The following is an 18,775-nucleotide window of genomic DNA, read 5'->3' as shown; positions in this document are numbered from 1 at the left end:
TTGGTTCATACATATAAATCTGTAATTTCTATAATTATACCCAAGTTATATTAGAAATAAAATTATACAGATTATATTCATGATTATACTGTTTCTCAAAATATTACAGAGAACTGTTGAACTTAACACAATGCTTGTATATTAGTTAATTTTGTCTTATAATAGACCCTCTTCAAAAAGTCCACAGAATGTTAATACTTTGAAATAGTGGTAGAAAGTGGGGACCTCAGCGTTTTGCCTGGGTCAGCGTCCCAATTCCTGGCTGTGTGTGTGATGATGGGAAAGGTGTCTTCCATGCATTCATCACTCAGGTCCCTCACCTATAAAAGAGGGATAATAGTGGTACTTAAGTCATAATTGTATGGTTTTAAATGAGGGACTGTGTAAATGTGTCAAGTGCTCATAAGGTACATATATAATGACTACTAGCCATTAGTGTTAGCTACTGTCATACTTTCCCTCATGAAGATTATATCTTTCCAAAACAGATTGTCTTAAAATTCTTTACCAAAACTGAGTCTCCAAAATGAAAAAAAAATTGATAGAAATACTTTTAATTTATTTGCGGCTCACTACCTTAGCATATCTGATTTTCATTGTTTTTGATTTCATTTTAAATGAAATAATTTAAAGCAGCTTTGAATGAAAGTATAGAAAAAAAAATATTTGTACCACATCCTATTATATCATGGATGTAACGACAACTAAATATGACAAAATATTACTGTGATTTCTATGAAGAGAAATGGCTTTTCTAGAATGGTATCCTTTTCAAAAGTTAGCAGGTAAAGAATTGTAGACTTTCAGATTTTTTTTTTAATCCTGTGACAGATTAGAAAACAATCATACCCTCATAATTTACAGGGCACATTTTCTATTCCACTTTTTGAAAATAGGCAATAGGATTAAGAAAATAACTCCTGTCTATTGATTATGATAGCTACACTGAAAGTGGTCTTTATCTCTGTCTCTTGGAGCAGAAAGTTGATTACTTAGCATAACTGAAATGCTGCCATAGAATCAGCTCTGCCAGTTAAAACTCTGGGAGAAGAAAGGATAAGGTGGTAGAGAAAGGAGACAAGGGCTTCGCAGCCAGATTTAAATTAAGAATTGAAAGATGATATTTCAGAAGAATTTGAACAGAGTGTGGTGGCGCATGCCTGTAATCCCAGCCCTCGGGAGGCTGAGGCAGGAGGATCATTGTGAGTTCCACGCCAGCCTGAACTGTATAGCGAGACCCCATCTCAAAAAAGACAAAAACAAAACAAAGCAAACAAACCACAGAGCAATTTGTTTAGAGGACTCAAAAGTGCCTATTCTTCTCTACACCAAGTTTCCAGTCTTACATACCCACCCTGTCAGGTATGTGAGGGAGCATAATACAGGAGGATAAAAAGTTAATTGAAAAATCAAAGCCTACTCAATTTTTAACTATTCAGTGCAGGCCTTTCTGGAACCAGCCGTTTACAGGGATTTAAACTATAAACAATCCTTGTATAATCCTAGAAAAATCTGACTCTAATTCTTGGGATTTGACTTTATCACCTCCTGCCTGACCCTTCTGTATTAATGCACAGCAATGGCTAAGATGTAGAGAAAGAGATGGGGAGGTAGAAACTGGGATAGTAGGACCTGCTAAAATCACAGGATCTCACACTTGAATCTGCCTCCTGAAGAGGGAGGAGTAGCATAACCCATGTCAGAGAAGTTGGCCAGGGATGTAATTGAGGGAGTGGAGTGGCTGCGTGACCTGAGTGAAGGGTATCCAGGGATCTGTCCTTAGCTCACCTCCTCTGGGAGGCAGGATGTAGTCCAGTGCTGTTGAAATATTAGCTTCACCTTCTCCTGGTGAGCAGCACTGCAGGATGTGGACAGAAGGTAAACTTGATAATCGTCCTTCTCCCCTTTATACTTGTTTTGTTTTTGATTTTTAAGTCTAGTTTGTAGAGCCATAATCTTTTTTCCTTACCTTCTAGATGTGTGTGAATTAAATATATTAAATACTTACGACATATATATCTCTTCACCTAAAGCAGCCACATTAATAGGCAGAAGAAGCAGTATACGGCTGGAGATACAGCTCAGCAGCACAGTGCCTGCCTGGCAAGCATGAGATTATTGAGTTCGATTCCTGATACCAAAAAAAAAAGCAATATAACAGTGTAGAATATTTCCCTACTAAATTCTTAGGATTGGGTTTTGGAGAATTAATTTTTCTAAAGAGTATCCATGTGCCCATTTTTTTTAAATTACAGTCTTATTATATCTTTCCCTTTAACATTACCCAAAAGAGAAAAACATTTTATAATAGCTCATATTTCATTTTAAAGACTAGGTAATTACTGTGTATACCGTTATGAACATTAGTATTTGGTATAAAAGGTAACATTTTAATTTTTTGAAGTTTTGTCAAAATAGATGTGCAATCTCTTTTTGATTATATCACGTAGAATGCTTTTTAACTAAGATTAATTACGTTTTTAAAAATTCCTTTTTTAAAGGATGAAACATTGACAGAAACTTTGAAATGAAAAAGGTAAAGCTGTCATAATTTCTGACTTCATTGTCCCTAAGACTTGCAGTCCTTGGGAATATAGTAATATCATATAATTATAGGTTGCTTTTCATCTGAAAATGTCATAGAAAAGTTCAGGATTCAGTTCTAGTTTCTGTGCTATTTAGTAAGAAGACGCAGTAAGTGTTATTTTCTAGTACTTTTAAGTGAAAAAGGAGGCAGGTATTGCTTAAATGAAACTTTGAACAATAAAGTGATATTATGACTAAGTTATGAGAATATTGTCTCTAATCTGTTCATTGCCATGGAACAGACTGCCCCAAGTTTAATGTCTTAGACATTAACAGCAGTATGTTGTTTCTCATGATTTTATTGTTTGCGGGCAGTTCTGCCCGTAGATCTCTCAAGTGGCTGCCGTCAGCTGACGCATGGGCCGCCCTGAGAAGTCCAAGAAGGCCTTCCTCACATACATGGGGAGTGATGCTGACTTTTAGCTATGGTATTCGTAAATCTCTATCCTGAGTTTACATTTAAGAAAGTAAACTGAGAGTAGAGTTGGGTTCCTTTCAATCAAAAGCCAATTGACATAATAGTGAGGGGATTTTAAAAGGAGACAAGTCCTCAATGTGAAAGCTGGGTGAAGGAAAGAGGTACAGTAATAAGCAAACAGGTTTAGAATTTTGGAAGTTTGAGGAAGACTGTTGATGGGGAGAGCAGACCAAAAGTCTGCAGAGGGGAATTGTAGAGAGTAAGTGGTAATCTACCTGGAAAGATCTTGAAAGTCACCCAACTTAGAAATAGGAATGAAAAATGAAATTCAAAACAGGCAGATTCATTAAAAGACATTCTTCTTACAGGTACCTGCCTTTCTGGTCTGAATTGCACCAATTGTTTTCTCAGATGTCACTTCCTTAGATTTTTTTTTTTTTACTGAGCTCCAAGATTGTTCTCAACATTTTTTATAAGCTTATCTTTTCCTTTCTTGGGTTCCACTCTTATTCTGCTGCGATACATTCTTACATTGCTCCTTCAGCCAGGTGTGATGGTGCATGCCTGTAATTCCAGCAACTGAGGATGCTAATGCAGGAAGATTGCAGGTTTGAGGCCAGCCTGGGCAACTTTGCAAGACCCTATCTCAAAAAAAAAAAAAAAAAAAAAAAAGGTTTTGCATAATATGTATAAGGTCTTAGATTCCTCCCCAGTACTGGAGGAAATAAAAAGCTTGTTCAAAAGTGTAGCTCCCTTAAGGCATATTTAGAAATGTTGTGTGGGGCATTTTTGATTAGCAGACTATGTTCTGAGGGTACCAGCGCTACACTAAGCCCTTAGAAATAGTTGAAAATGATTTTTCTAATGTGATGTTTCATTTGACTGATAAATTTGACTGGCTATAGAATAAATTCTAGGTTCACAATAATTTTCTGCACTATCTAGAAACTGTTTAAATTACTTTCAGCATCCTTGATTGCTGGTGAGACAGCCAGTATATCAATCTGATTCTTTTTTCAAGAATTCTTAGAAATTGTAAAATTTATTTTTGAGTGGACATTGCATATAGATACATACATGCAACCAGTAAATTATATCAAATATTTCATTCATATGAGATCTTTTAATTTGTGTTTTCCAGACAATGAATGATTTTGACTATTTGAAACTACTAGGTAAAGGCACTTTTGGGAAAGTTATTTTGGTTCGAGAGAAGGCAAGTGGGAAATACTATGCTATGAAGATTCTGAAGAAGGAAGTCATTATTGCAAAGGTAAGTGATCACAAGAGTTGGTGACTACATTTTTCTTTGCAGTGAGCATGTGTTTACTCTGATTACTTGTGTAGTGATAAAGTGTAGAAATTCCGTAAAACATTCAAAATATTTATGGTAGGTTACTGCTACAGTAATATTTATCTATCAGTGTTGATAATGTTAAGATTTTCAAAGTTTGTAGTAAACATAAGTTATACTGAATCTATTTTATTCTCTTAGTGAAATGCAAATTCTTACATTTTGTGTGCTGGGGAGATTGTTTTTGCTATATATTTGTGCTCTGTGTTATTAACTTTGCTGGTATTCCTTTTTAATATTTCCCCCAATGTTCTAAATTTCTTCATAAAAGATTGAGTATAATAGTATAAGTGATTTTGTACTCTTAGCTTACTGAGCTAATATAACATTGAGTGGGGAAGCATGCTAAATAGATTTGGAGATATTAGAATAGTGAAGCTAAAAGAAACAATAGTCTTTGAAATTTTTTAAGAGTGTCAGTCCCTTACCTCATAACCTTATTTATCTTTCTTAATATTAATTTTTATTGGTTCATGTTTCAGTACATGATGATTACATTCATCATGGAGAGCTTTTTAGTTTTTTTTTCCATGTTAGCTCTTTACAAATATTTAACACATTAATAGAGTAATTTCTTACTCAGAGATCTACACTGAGGAAAATTTGGCATACTTTACAAATTGGTATTTGCTGTCTTAATCAACAAATGACACATAATCTTATGGCACATTTTATAGACTACTTTAACTTTCAGGTACTTTGAACTATAGTTTCCTCATTTGTAGTGTATTGCTGCATATACTCCATGAAACTACATTCCCCCATCATGGCATATTTGAGTCAAGCTTAGCTCCTCAAGTCCACATCTCCTGTTAGAATATCTTGCTTTGTAATTGTAGAGGTCTGCATTTATATCTTAATAACCTTGAAAAACCAGGTTTTTTGTGGCGTACTCTCTAACTGGTATTTAGATATATTGGAGGGCGTATTTGCTCATCACAGTGGCTGAGGCTGAGAGACACCTAACAATTACCAGATAGAAGCTAAGCATTCTGAATAACTTGCCACATGTTGCTCAGCCCCTCGGAGCCTTAGTTTTCTCATTTGTAAAATTGATACAATGAAACCCACTGGATGGGACTGTTATGAGGATTAGGATAAGTAAAATATTTAGCATATACACTGCACTTGTTATTAATTAAACTGATACACTTTCAGGAGAGTAGTACAGTATAGTAAGCTCTGTCACTAAATGATCTCAAATTACTAAACTTGTATACCTTTATTTCTTTATCTACAAAATGGGGATGATGACGCTTATTGTTGTTGTTAGGTTTAAATTAATAAATGTAATAGTATATGCCATCATACTTAAGCCTTGTAAGTTACATATGGAATAAATTTAAGATTAGAACAGTATGAAAATAAAATATAAATTTTTGCTGTTGTTACTGTAACTACCTACTGTGTATCAAGCATCAGTAAATAGTGTTCAGTTCTGTTTTTCTCTTAAGGTCTGGCCTTACTTGGGCTCCATGGTCTAACTTTTATCAGACTTGAGAAGATCCAGTCAGACACTGCATGATTCACTAATTACTTGTACTTTTTTTAGTATCTGTACATATTTGGGTATATTTCACAAATGGTAGACTATCATGATTTATTTAGTTCCTACCTGTTTTCCCCAACAAATCTGTTTATCAGTTTCTTAAAAGAAAGTACATGTACTCATAACAAAATGATCAACCAGTATGAAAGTTTGGAATGAGACGAGAGCTGAGATTTAAATCCTGATGTGTTCTTCTCAGAACATCATAGCAAGGAGAAAATGATGTTCTCTTACTGGTGACACTAACTTTTTTCCCTTTTTTAAAATAGTGTCTGCTGTTTTTTTTCCACTATACAAATTATTTTCCCTTTGTAATTATTAAATATATCTTAGGGGAAATACTCTGAGACTATGCAGATATCCTGTTTCTTTTAAAATGTTTTACTAATTTTAATATCTACCAGTGAATCTTGTTTATAGTGGTTATTGCTGTGGCGCTCTAATTATGATTTTCTATTCTCCTCATTCTTTATCTATTTATTAAGTTAGCTGAAAATTGGTCTAATCTATTAATCTTTTCAAATAATCAACTTTTCATTTTGTTCATTTTTTAAAATTACTTTCCTATTCTCATATTTATTTTTGACTTCTGCTAGCTTTGGTATTACTTTGTTCTTTTTCTGTTAGTACCTGAGGTTATAAGTTAGGTTGTTGACCTGAAACCTTTTTATTTTTTGGTAGTACTGAGAATTGAACACAGGTTTCTCACACTGAGCTACATCTACGGCCCCATCCATCCCTCCCTTTTTATGAGACAAGGTCTCAATAAGTCAGTAAATTGCCCAGGCTGGTGTTGAATTTGAGATCCTCTTTCTCAGCTTCTCAGAATGCTGGGGTTACAAGCATTCACTCCTATGCGCAGTGATCTTTGTGCTTTTTTATGTAAAGATTTATGTAAGGGATGGTCACAAAACATGGTGAATACCATAATTTACATGGTAAATTTTTTTTTAAAATTACAGTAAAAGAAACATTGCCATTAATCCCTTGCAGAATAGTCTGAAGCAGTTCTGGCAGTCATCTTTCATGTGATAAAAAATATGAATGCTACTGCCATATGCCACCCAAAAGAAAGGTAGGCTGGAACACACTACCGTGTGTCCTTATGTCCTTTATCCACCAGATTTTGTTCTGCAACTTTTGGCTTTTTCGCAAAGTAACAGAAAGGTGAACATTTTGAATCAGTTCAAGACATTGAGCTACCACAGCCAAAGACATGAAAAAAGGAAACTTTCTCCACAGCTCTGTTCCTACCACCTTTCATTTATTAGTGTGTTAAAATTATATCTTTATGTATTGTGTCTAAAAACAGAAACTGCTAATTCTTAAGCACATTCATCTCTTAAATTACGTAGGAAAAAGGTGACATTAAAATCCAAGGTTATAATAGTAACTTTTGTATTTGCCATGCATTTACATTTTCTAGAAATCCTAACACAAATTTAAGTTACAGTCTAACATCCTTTTGTTTCAGTCTGAAGGACCTCTCTCTGGCATTTCTTACAGTGTACCTCTTTGTACTAAGTGAATTGCTCAGTTTCTGTTCTGCATGAGTGTGTGTGTGTGTGTGTGTGTGTGTGTGTGTGTGTGTGTGTGTGTGTTGCTCTAGGCATGCAGCCTAGAGCCTTGTATAACCCTAGGCAATTGCCACTGAGCATTGAGACTAGGGAAGACCCCTAGTCTCCTCCTCATTTCTGAACAGTACTTTTGCCAGATACAGGATTCTTGGTTGATTTTTGTTTTTCCTCAGCACTTGGAATGTTACCAGCCTGCTCTTTGACCTCCTTTGTTACTGAGGATCCTTTGAATGAGTTACTTCTCTCTTGCTACTTTCAAGAGTCTGTTTTTTAATGGTTTGTGTTTCTTTGTGGGTTATATTTATCCTGCTTGGTGTTCATTGAGCTCTTGGATGTTTATATTCATTTCTTTTATCAAATTTGGAAGATTTCAATCTTTGCTTCTCTTAGTTCCTAGTACTTCTACAATGCATGTATTTGTCCGCTTGAGGCTGCCCCCAGGCATCATCACTTAGGGTCTATTCCTCAGTTTTATCTTTCTGTCTGCTAATCTCTTTCATCTCCTTACTCAGTTCTGGTTTTGAATTGCTCCAATGATTTTTCATTTCTAAAAATCTGTTAGCATGGACCACAGTACCCAAAGACACTGATGTGCTGCTGTAAGTCAGAGTCTGCTGTTCAACCTTCCATTCCGATACATCCATCTTACAAGTGTTTTTTTATGGCTCAAATCCAGCGCTAATCCTAGTGGTAAAATTTGTATTGTCCAAAACCCAAAAATCATGAGCCGGTATGGTTCTTTATTGTACTTCCATGGGAAAGAAATATGAGCAGTGAGTTTTTAATTCCCTATGAAATCTCATAAATAGCTCCTGGTAAATTTATTTATCAGAATTTTATAGTTTGGGTGAACCTTTGGATATTTGATGTATTTATCCTCTGGCCTCCAGAATTCATGTGTCACTAGTACATCTAAGTCAGTCTAGCTTGTTTGTAAGTTTCTTATACTGTCATAATATCAGTGCAGTACCCTTTCATAATCAGGAATCAGTATCAAGTTAGAATCCCTTCTAAACAAATGATGATAGAAAGTTAGTGAACCCATATAATAATAAGGTATATTAGATGAAAATTGGGATCATTCCCACTCAAAGACATACTAGGTTTGTTTCCCCTGAAATTAGAACCAATAAAAAAGTATTATCAACATCAAACAGGAATATTAGTCTCCTTTAGGTCATTGTAGTATGGGCACTGTTGAGACCATACCAGGTACTGCTGAGGTTATAGATGATGCTATGGACAAAGCAAGCAGCATTCTTCTAGAGTAGGGTACAGTAGAGTACTAGAGTACAGTAGAGTACAGTAGCTGAGGTGTTCCCTAGTCAGGTATGATATCCTCCCCAAAACCCTACTTCTGATACCAGCTGTGTCAGGGTCCCCTGAGAACACTTTCTAGTGTTCAGAAAGTTTAATGGTTTCTTTCAGTGTTTCAGAACTCACAATATGTAGAAATGCTGATATGTACTTAAAACTATAGCTTTTTTATGGTGGCATGATACTAATTAAGGTCAGGAAACAGTATATGGGACAAAGTCCAAGAGAGCCCAAAGAGAAACCTCTGGCTAACAACTCTATGTGATGGTGTTTCTCAAGTGTTGTCAACCAAAGCAGCTTACCTGAGCCTGGTGTACAGTGTTTATTGTATGTCAGACACATGGGCAGGCTGAACCTGAGTCAGATGAACATCTTTTTGACACCCATAGTACCCAGTTTTAAGTGTCTGTTTTTATTACAGCAACATAAAACAGACTAAAGCACAGGATATTTTAAGAGCTCAGAGCTGACCAAAAGCCAGTCCTGAAGATTGGCCTTCTTGGTGAATAAGCAAGGCTTGAGCAACTCAGCCCTGCTAATGTAACCCTTTCCTACACATATACCTGTTATAAACACAATGTCAACTCAAAGTTTTCGATCAATCACTGGCATCTCTTTCTCTTTGGACTTAGTTACTGGTGAACCCTAGCCAGAAGCTGCTATTTGCAAGGCTCTTTGATCCTCAGCTCTTTTTATTTTTTACTTTGAGATAAGGTCTCACTTAAATTACTAAGTTGCCCAGGCTAGACTCGAACTTGTAATCCTTCTACCCTAATTTCCCAGAGTACAGTACTTGGGATTATAGGTATGTGCCACCATGACTGCCACTTTTGCAGTTTTAAATAAAGTGATGATGGAATGCTCACTGGAAGTGGAAATTTCAGTCAGCATTTGGAGGGGATAAGGAAGCAGCTTTTGAGACATCATGGAGAGAGAATGTTCTAAGTAGAGGCAGTTGTGATTGGGAGGGCTCTGAGGAAGGAACATGCTTTGCATGTTTTTTGAATAGTGAATAGTGTGTCTACCATAACTGGTATAGAGAAAATAATGTAGGATTAAATGAAGTACTTGTGGAGACTGTACTGTAAAGATAATAGTTATTACTCTGAATGAAACAGGAAACCATTGAAAAATTTTAAGCAGTATAATAAAATGATCGAATTTTCATTTCAGTAGTGTTACTTGGCTGCAGTATTGCAAATAGATGTAGAAGATGAGTACTAAATTGTAGAGTATTGGGAAAATAAATAGGAGAAAGAGGACTGTTCTGTGCTCCTGTCTCATGTCCTTAAGAAACAAAATCTCATTCCATAAATCTATTCCATAAAGAAGTTAGATGTAGAAATTCATTATTTAGGATTTCACTGTGGATGAATATATGGAAGTCCATATTTCAGAAGCAACTTTTATTATATATCCAAGCACTTCTAGGACTCTTGATTTATAATTAAGATCAGCTAATGGATTTTTCAAAAAAGCATTACATTGTTTTAGTCACTAAGTTTTATCACTGTTATTTTTATCTTCTTGTTTTGACATGTTGCTTTTAACTGTAATTAAAAATCATTGGCATCTGTGTTTACTTTTTAGCTTGTGCATACCTTATCTTTATAGCAGAAACTAATTAATATGTGAAATATAGCTCATTAAATTTGCATTAATGGGAAAAACTAATCAGATATAAAATATGGTAGAAAATGCATATATGATGTATGCACATTCATTCCAATTCCATTCCCACGACAAAGAACTATTGTTTTAGCTTTTGTCTCCATACATCTTTACTTGGCTCCTTCCATGGTTGCACATACTGTAGAATTTAGGAAAAAAGTTTTCTTTCATGAAACTTACTAAGAAATTTTGAAATGTAACTATCATATGTGATGGGTTAGTGTTTACAAAATAGAATGAAATATCCATAGAAATATTTTCTAAAGCACTGAACTATGTAGTTCTCAATGGGTTTCAATACTCACTGTTTTTAGCCTTTCCGCGATCTAGTAACTCGAGTTACTTAGCATCCCAAACCGATCTTCTGTCTCCTGTGCATCTCCTCCTCACTGCTCGTAAAGGCATGTTTGTTTAGATTCACTCATGTTGGAGGCATGTCACTTTTAGATTGTTTCTGTTGATTTTAAATCTCAAAAATAGCATATAGCTTAAAATTATTCCTGGTTTTAGTTCTTGCTCCTAACATAGTATACCAATCATCTCATTTCTTGGAGTACTATAATAGCATCCTAATTGTCCCCTTCAGTTTTTGCTGTCCTTATCAAAAGGAGCACGAGTGAACTTTCTAGGACCTAAACCACACTGTCAGTCCTCAGTCCCCCTTCCTCTCACATCACATTGCCTAGCCTGTGCTCTTCTAGTAACGTTGGTTTTCCATTTCTACACTTACAGCAGTGTGTAACTCCCATTTTTCATTATTGTACTTATAAGAACTGGTTTATGATTTATGAAGTTGGTTATTTACGACCACCTTGTCTTTGCTATTAGTCTGTGAGCTCCGTGAGCAAATCTCATCATTCTTATTAAACCACTTTATACCTTCACTATCCTTGGCATTTAGCAAGTACATATCACAAATTTTGTTTTTTTAATAAACTTGATGAATTTGGTCCTGTATATCACAGAATAGCCACTTCATTAAGCATGATTATGTATTGCATATCACCATATGATGGTAATTAGCCATAATATCCACTTCTTTGCTTTGTTTTTCCTTTAACATCAGTTACCATTTAGTTAAAATGAAAGCTCCACGAGAGCAGGAACCTTTGTTTTGTTCAGTGTCCTTTCTCTAGTGTATAGAACAATATTTAAAACATAGTTTTGTGTATTTTTTGAGATAGTGCATAGATGAATGAATGAACTCCCACAGATGTGAGACCTTTGAATTTATTCCTATGCAAAGCAGGCCAACAATTTTATTAGGTATCTGCTGAATGTTTACCATTTGCAAGGTAGCGTGAGTATAGAACTCTGTAAGTTCTGGTATCATTTCTGCTTTTGATTTATTTTTTATTAAAATATTGTTATAAATTCAGAATCACAGTGTGATATGTCAGTGATTTTCAAATTGTCCGAGCCCTTAATTAAACTGGCTCTTACAAAGTAAGTTAAGACTACAGTGGTTCTATGGTTATTCTTGACTCCATACTGCATTGTTAATTATATTTTACTTTCTGTTCAGACATGATTTTTTCACCCTCTAGTAATAACGTTAGGATCTTAACTTCGATTGGTTTATGTCTTGTTTGTCTTCTGAGTCTAAAGACAAAATAAAAGCATTTATAAACACATAATAAACACATAAACACAATAAAGTCAGTGTCGTAATGTTGCGCTTTCCCCATCTCTCCTTACAGTGTACTTTGATTTACTCACAGTATTAAGTTGATCCAGCGAGGACTTTGTTTAGGATGTTGTCAGAAGCAAAGAACAGAGTGGGGATGCTGTTCATTTCCAGCCATTATCTTCCTTTTTTTTCTACTTTAAGATGGTGTTAGTTTTGAAATACGAAACATCTTTCCTATTCTCCATATGTTGAAGAAAATCTTTAGTTCAGTTTTGATGTCAAAATGAGGTTTATGAACAAAATTGGGGAAATACATTCTCTAGTATATTTTTGGTTTGAAATATATGCTCATTTAAATTTTTTAAAATCTAGAGTAGAAGGATTGTGACTTTTTAATGAAGTACTTTAAAATTCTACAAGGGAAAAATACACTTTTATACTCTGTTACTTTGTACTTCTAAAATGTGTAAAAGCTTACTTTTTAATAACATTTTCACTTAAATAAGATTTGAAGATTTTATGATTTTTATTAAAATATATCCTTTTTGTTTCCCTGAATAAAATTTAGTTTCCAGTGTCCCCTCCCCCCCCCCGTACTGGGAATCGAACTCACAACCTTGCACTTGCTGGGCAGGCACTGTGCCTCTGAGCTAAATGCCCAGCCCCGCCCTGAATAAAATTTATTGTAGACATGAAAATATTGACTACCCTATGCTAAAATATTAGCTGATAAAGGTGTTTTCTTTGAAGGGAAAAGGGTACTATTCAATTTTTTTTTATCTCTGATAAATTTTTGTTGCTGATTTTTATGTCACTATTGATATACTTAGGTCAAGTATGAGTTTATGAGAGTTTATACCTTTCAGCCATCTGAATTAAATCATTACTTTGATGGGGGAGAAGAAACTGAGTAATAAAGGGAGCATGCTAATGAGTTTTTATAGCCTTTCCTATCTCTCAACTCTTCTGGTTTTGAAAAAATAGTACAGTTTTTACTACATTAGTGCTTGTAGTATATTTTAATAGGTTCCATTTTCTTCCATAGGATGAAGTGGCACACACTCTAACTGAAAGCAGAGTATTAAAGAACACTAGACATCCATTTTTAACAGTAAGTGACCATAAGACAGATGTTATAATCATAACATTTTAAATTTAAGGGAATTTTGTTATAGAAGCAAGACTATGAAAAATAACATTTATTTACTTTTGCCATTTTCTTTGTAGAAAGACTGTGAGTGAAAAAAATTTGTTAAATTGTTGGAATGTGTGGGTTAACTTTATAGTACATATGTACTTATAATTCTTCCTGTTACCACTGACTGCTTTTTGAGCTTCTTTTCCCCCCTCTGATGACTCTCCTTGCCATTAAAAAATAACTATAGAGCAAATAGATCATCTCTGGCATTTTAAAGAGTTCAGTAGGAAAATAGTAGACTTTAAAATGTTGTTTTAATTTATCTTTCTTTATTGGATTCAGATACATATTTAAATGAACAGGCAGCTATTGTATTCAAATATGAAAGGCAGAGATTTTAATTGACCACGTTTGGTAGAGAGACTGCTTTTGGGGATAGACTACTTTAGAAAGTACAGGAATACTCAATTCACTAAACATAGGATAAGTCCTTTTATTTTTTCTTCACCAAAGTATAAACTCACTTTCATGCGTTTAATGTGATTATTTTGAAACAAATTGAAATTTTTAGTCTGTTCTTAGGTTTCTTGTAATAGAGATAATTTACAGAGATGCTTCGTGTTTCTGGATCCAGTCAAGTATATTAAGATTAAAAATAACAGCTAGACTTTCAAAAGTAGAGCCTTCTATTAAAGTTTTAAGATTATCTAAAGTAAGAATTTTCAAAAGTGTCCCTAGGTACCCAGACTTAATTACATTATCATCCGTTTGTTGTCTGTTCTAATAAGATAACATTGTGATATCTTTTTATAACATATAAAATTACATGAACCAACTTTGTTGGATTGGGTCATATTATACATCCAGAATGCACAAAGTTACTTGAAATTATGTTCAAAACTTGAACATAACAAATATAACTATGTTCCTGAGATATGTGGGCTATACTGTAAGGTTGCACAGATGAGAACTTTAAGGAAAAATACCGTTTCAAATGTATGGCACAATAGACTGAGAAGTGTCATTGCATTTATTAAGTTAATATTTACTTACACAATTTTAATTATTTTCTAACAAAACCTATTGATAATCTGAACAAAATTTGTTTTACATTTCTTATAAACTTTTACTTACTCATTAAGAAGCAAATAGACTTGTAGAAACTATAACAGTTTGTTTCATTTATCGTGCTTACTACTTTTAAGTGTTCTAGTTTTGATGCCATTTTAATCAGAATGTAGGATTATAATACATCATTTTTTCTTTTTCATTTCAAGTCCTTGAAATATTCCTTCCAGACAAAAGACCGTTTGTGTTTTGTGATGGAATATGTTAATGGGGGAGAGGTGAGTCAAGAAGTAAACTGAATATTTGCATGGTGGTATTTTCATTAAAAACATTACTTAATGTACAAATTATAATAGTTCTCTACTGTATAGGGATTTCTATAGCTCTTCTAACTATTGAGTAGGTGAAAGCTGAACAATTTCTAATGAATTTTTATGATTGTTTTTATGTAATTTTGTATATTGGAAAAGTAAATCATATTCTCCTTTTTTCTGTATTTTTAAATGTAAAAAATTTTACTACAAGTGTGATTTTTGAAATCATGTTATTAAATTTTAGAAACAGAAAAAACAAGAAATACAGCAAGGCTTTATTATTTTTTATAAAGGTTTTCCTTACGTAGATTTTCTGTGAAATTTGTAAGAAGTTCTTTTGCCTATTTTGCATTCAATCCATAAGCACATTGTGGCTGAATTTTCACCTATATTGTAGCTGCAGAAGTAGGCTAGAGTGTTGATATTTTAAGAGATTTATGGGATGCTTTAGTTTTGAAGTGAAATTCAGTCATTTCAGTAGTACATTTTACTTCCTCTTTTATTCATTATTTTTTCTCTTCCATTTTTGGATAAAATCAATGTGAAGAAAAATGTACAAGAATAATTACATTGTATAATGTACATTTTGGGCTTTCTAAAATTAATTAAATAGGTAGGGGCTTATATCTTATGGACTTAAGAACATTCCTATTTTCTGAAATAAATAAATATCCTGTATAGGATATTTTCTTCTATAGACCCATGTGACACAGTAGAAAGAGTTTACTGCAAAACTTCGTTTATGTAGCTGGGCATGGCTGCACATACCTGCAGTCCCACCAACTCAGAAGGCCAAGGCAGGAGGACCACAAGTTTGAGGGTATCTTGGGCAATTTAGCAAGACCCTGTCTCAAGAAAAAGTTGTGGTGAGGACTGGAAGTACAGCTCAGTGCTCCCTGGGTCAATCCCCAACAGCACCTGCACTCACTCAAGGCACACAAAAATCTTTATTTGGTGAGCACGTTTTGAATGCCTACGTAGTGTGGGTTTATCTAAATATGTTAAGACAAAATCCTTGATATGAAGGAGTTTATAATTTTCCTTTCAAGTACATTGTAAATTAGAATATCTTAACACTTAAGTGATATAAATTCATATAAGTACATGCTCTATGAATAGTCTACCTTTTAAGGTAGATTTAATGAGATTACATCAGGAATCTGATTTAAGATCGTATTTCAGGCAGAGAGGAGCGGAGAGTCACTGGTGGATGAGCATAAGACAAAAAGAACAACCTAGACATGCAAACTGGGTACTTGCAGTCAGATGTCTGAGGCAATATCCATTAAAAAGTGTGAGACCCTCTAGTCTGGGCTGATACTGAAGTGAACAGAGCAAGATACATACTGTGAACTCCCATTGTGCTAGAAGAAAATGGGGGGACACTCACACGCATGTATGTATGTATATACCATATACCTCTCTAGTTATGGGCAAGATATTAAATCTGCCTTTTGGAAGCATAAACTGAATGTCTGGGGATAAAGTAGGAGGAAGACTACTTTTTAGGCATGTATTTTGTGGCTTTTGTGTTTTATATGACATACTGTGTTACCTATTCAATAATTAAAAATAGATGGATAGATGACCAGGGTAGAAAATAACGTAGAGAAGTTGATAAACTGATGACAAAAACTCGGGAAAAGCACTCCTACATGTCTCTGTTTTTTTGTATAGTCTCTTGTATTCACACCTATTTAAATGCTTTTCACATTGTTCTACCTGTCTGTTGCCACCACTCTTACGGGCCAAGGCGTGTGTTTACTGGCTACATACTACCTGCCACATAACAGGCTCCTAACAAAGATATATTGGATTATTTTGAATGAATAAATAGAATAATTACCTCAGGGAAAAGGGAGAAGTTCCCCTAAGAGGTAAAATAAGAAATACTGAAGAATAGGAAGAAAAATAAAGTATTATACTTACATAATTTGTTTTGGAAGGATTAAAAATGTAAATTCAGTACAGAGTATCTGAGGATATTGATAAGGTACATATTTTTTGAGTATCTATGCAAGGCATTCTGGTAGATATTGGTATCACATAAATGAGTTAAACATAAATCCTACCTTCAAAGGGTTTATACTCTACTGGGGAAAGTAGGGTACAAAAGCTCTACTAAGTGTAAAGAGTGTCATCTGTGTCAGATGCACAGTTGCTGAGCCCTGCGACTTCACAGGAGTGAAGGGGAGAAGGCTTCCCAGAGGGAGCTATCTGGCACTTGTACTTTTATTCTAAACATAGAATACTTAAGAGATTAATTAATTGATGATTGTTGAAAAAATTTTACACACAAAAGCAGATTCCCAGACTAGCCAGATGGTTCTCCTTAGAATTAAAACTCTTATCTTACTCCTTTTGTTTGGCATGTCATCTTTTTTCTCTCCAGAGTTTGTTTAGAGATTGGGTTTTAGATAAGAACTAAGTTACTTAATACCTTGAAGCAGATGAAATGATTCTATTATGACAATAACTTTAAAGTGCTTAGGTAGTAATAACAACGTTGCCAGATACGAGATAAAAGATTTAAATTATATTTAGCAGTTTTAGTGAAAGTGGAACTTTTATATATGTAATCCCAACTTTTTATTCCTTTAGATTATGCTAGTTTTTGGATATAACTTTCAGTTTCATGTCATTCTTGAAATCCTGTCATACTTACTCAGATTTCTCATTATTTGGCTGGCATTTTGTCTTATGAACCAAAATCATCTCATTTAAATTCACATAGGACAGAAGTGCCGGCAGTCAGCATTTGAGTTCCACTTCCTACTTTATGGAGGTGTGATTTGGGTGATTTTTAAATTAAAAGTATGATTTCATATTCATAGTGATGATTTTTAAAATTTTTACCAAGCTTTTAGATATATAAGTATCTTTATTGTCAGAAATCTGAGTTGCTAAATTTTGTTATATCAGAATTCTGTTGCTTTTTCCTGAATCTTAAAAAATTCTCAAGCCAAGAAAGATACATTATAATATTCACATTAGCATCTAAAGTTCACAGCAAAATAAAATTGAAACTTTATAATCCATTTCTAGCATACAGCTTTATAATATTTTAAGGCCCATTTTCTAAAATGAATCATTAAAGCTCTGACTTCATCTAAAGACATGATTAGCCTTAGTGTCTGAGGGGCTTACTGTACATTCTGCAGTCTCATACGGGTTGACTGGAAATGGAGCAACTGACCAGGCATCTGTTTTCATGATTATTCTCCTTGTGGTTGTGGCACAGAATGGCATTTTCATTTCTTAAACAGAGGTTGCCTTACGCTGAAGTAAGCATTTCAAGAGGGTACATAGGAAAAACCAGCACGGTGATGTAGCATCCTAGCACTCTCACAAGCTGAGGAGGATGACACGTTCAAGCCCAGTCTGGGAAACTTGGCAACTTAGTAAGACTGTCTCAAAATAAAAAAAATAAGGAAAGGCCTGGGGATGTTTCTCAGTGTGAAAGCCCTGAGATTAATCTTGAGTCTGTTTCCCCTGCCTCACCACCAAAAGAATATGTAATTGAAATCCCTGAGGTGGAAAAATAGTACAGTGACACATGTTTCACTTAACATAATAACTTAAAAAATTCATTGATATTGTGTATCTCAGTATCTTATTTTTATGAACTTATTTACTTGATATGTTTATACAGTCAGACATTTTGAGTTCTTTGCAGTCTGTGGCTATTACATAAAGAGCCCTTTAAATTTCAGTACAAATTATGTAAACATATATTTTCAGTTACCTTGGTTAAATGCCTATTAATGAAATATCTGTGTCATTTGCTGTATTCAACTTAAGAAACCACCACACCATTTTCCAAATTGGCTGAGCTGTTTTGTTTTCCCACCTTAACAGCATCACTGCACTTGGTATGTCATCTTTTTATTAATTATAATTATACTAGTTCTAGTGAATGTGTAGTGGTATCTTCTAGCCTTAATTAGAATTGCCCGAATAACAAATAATACTGAATGTCTTTGTCTATACTGATTTACAATTTGTATATCTTGTTAAAATCTTAGCTGCTTTTTTTTCTTAATTGGGCTTTATTCTTGATACTGAATTATCAGGTTTCTTTATATATTTTAGGTATAAATGCTTTATTATAACATGTTCTACAAATATTCTATCGTTTGTCTTTCCATTTTGT

General features: G+C 34.2%; 1 protein-coding gene across 4 annotated transcripts in view; it reads left to right on the top strand.

Moving 5' to 3' along the window:
• The window catches only part of Akt3 (v-akt murine thymoma viral oncogene homolog 3), a 255,797-nt gene that overhangs the window by 150,950 nt on the left and 86,072 nt on the right, over positions 1-18,775 (top strand). For all 4 annotated transcript variants that reach the window (XM_005374760.2, XM_013520333.1, XM_005374758.2 and 1 more), the window contains 3 exons: positions 4,146-4,277; positions 13,148-13,213; positions 14,518-14,586. In XM_005374760.2, coding sequence (XP_005374817.1) covers positions 4,146-4,277; positions 13,148-13,213; positions 14,518-14,586 — 267 coding nt within the window. The remainder of the gene's footprint in view (positions 1-4,145; positions 4,278-13,147; positions 13,214-14,517; positions 14,587-18,775) is intronic.

This window comes from Chinchilla lanigera, unplaced genomic scaffold (genome assembly GCF_000276665.1).
Source record: "Chinchilla lanigera isolate Chin_1 unplaced genomic scaffold, ChiLan1.0 scaffold00005, whole genome shotgun sequence".
NCBI lineage: Eukaryota > Metazoa > Chordata > Mammalia > Rodentia > Chinchillidae > Chinchilla > Chinchilla lanigera.
This window is presented reverse-complemented; position numbering and strand designations above follow the sequence as displayed.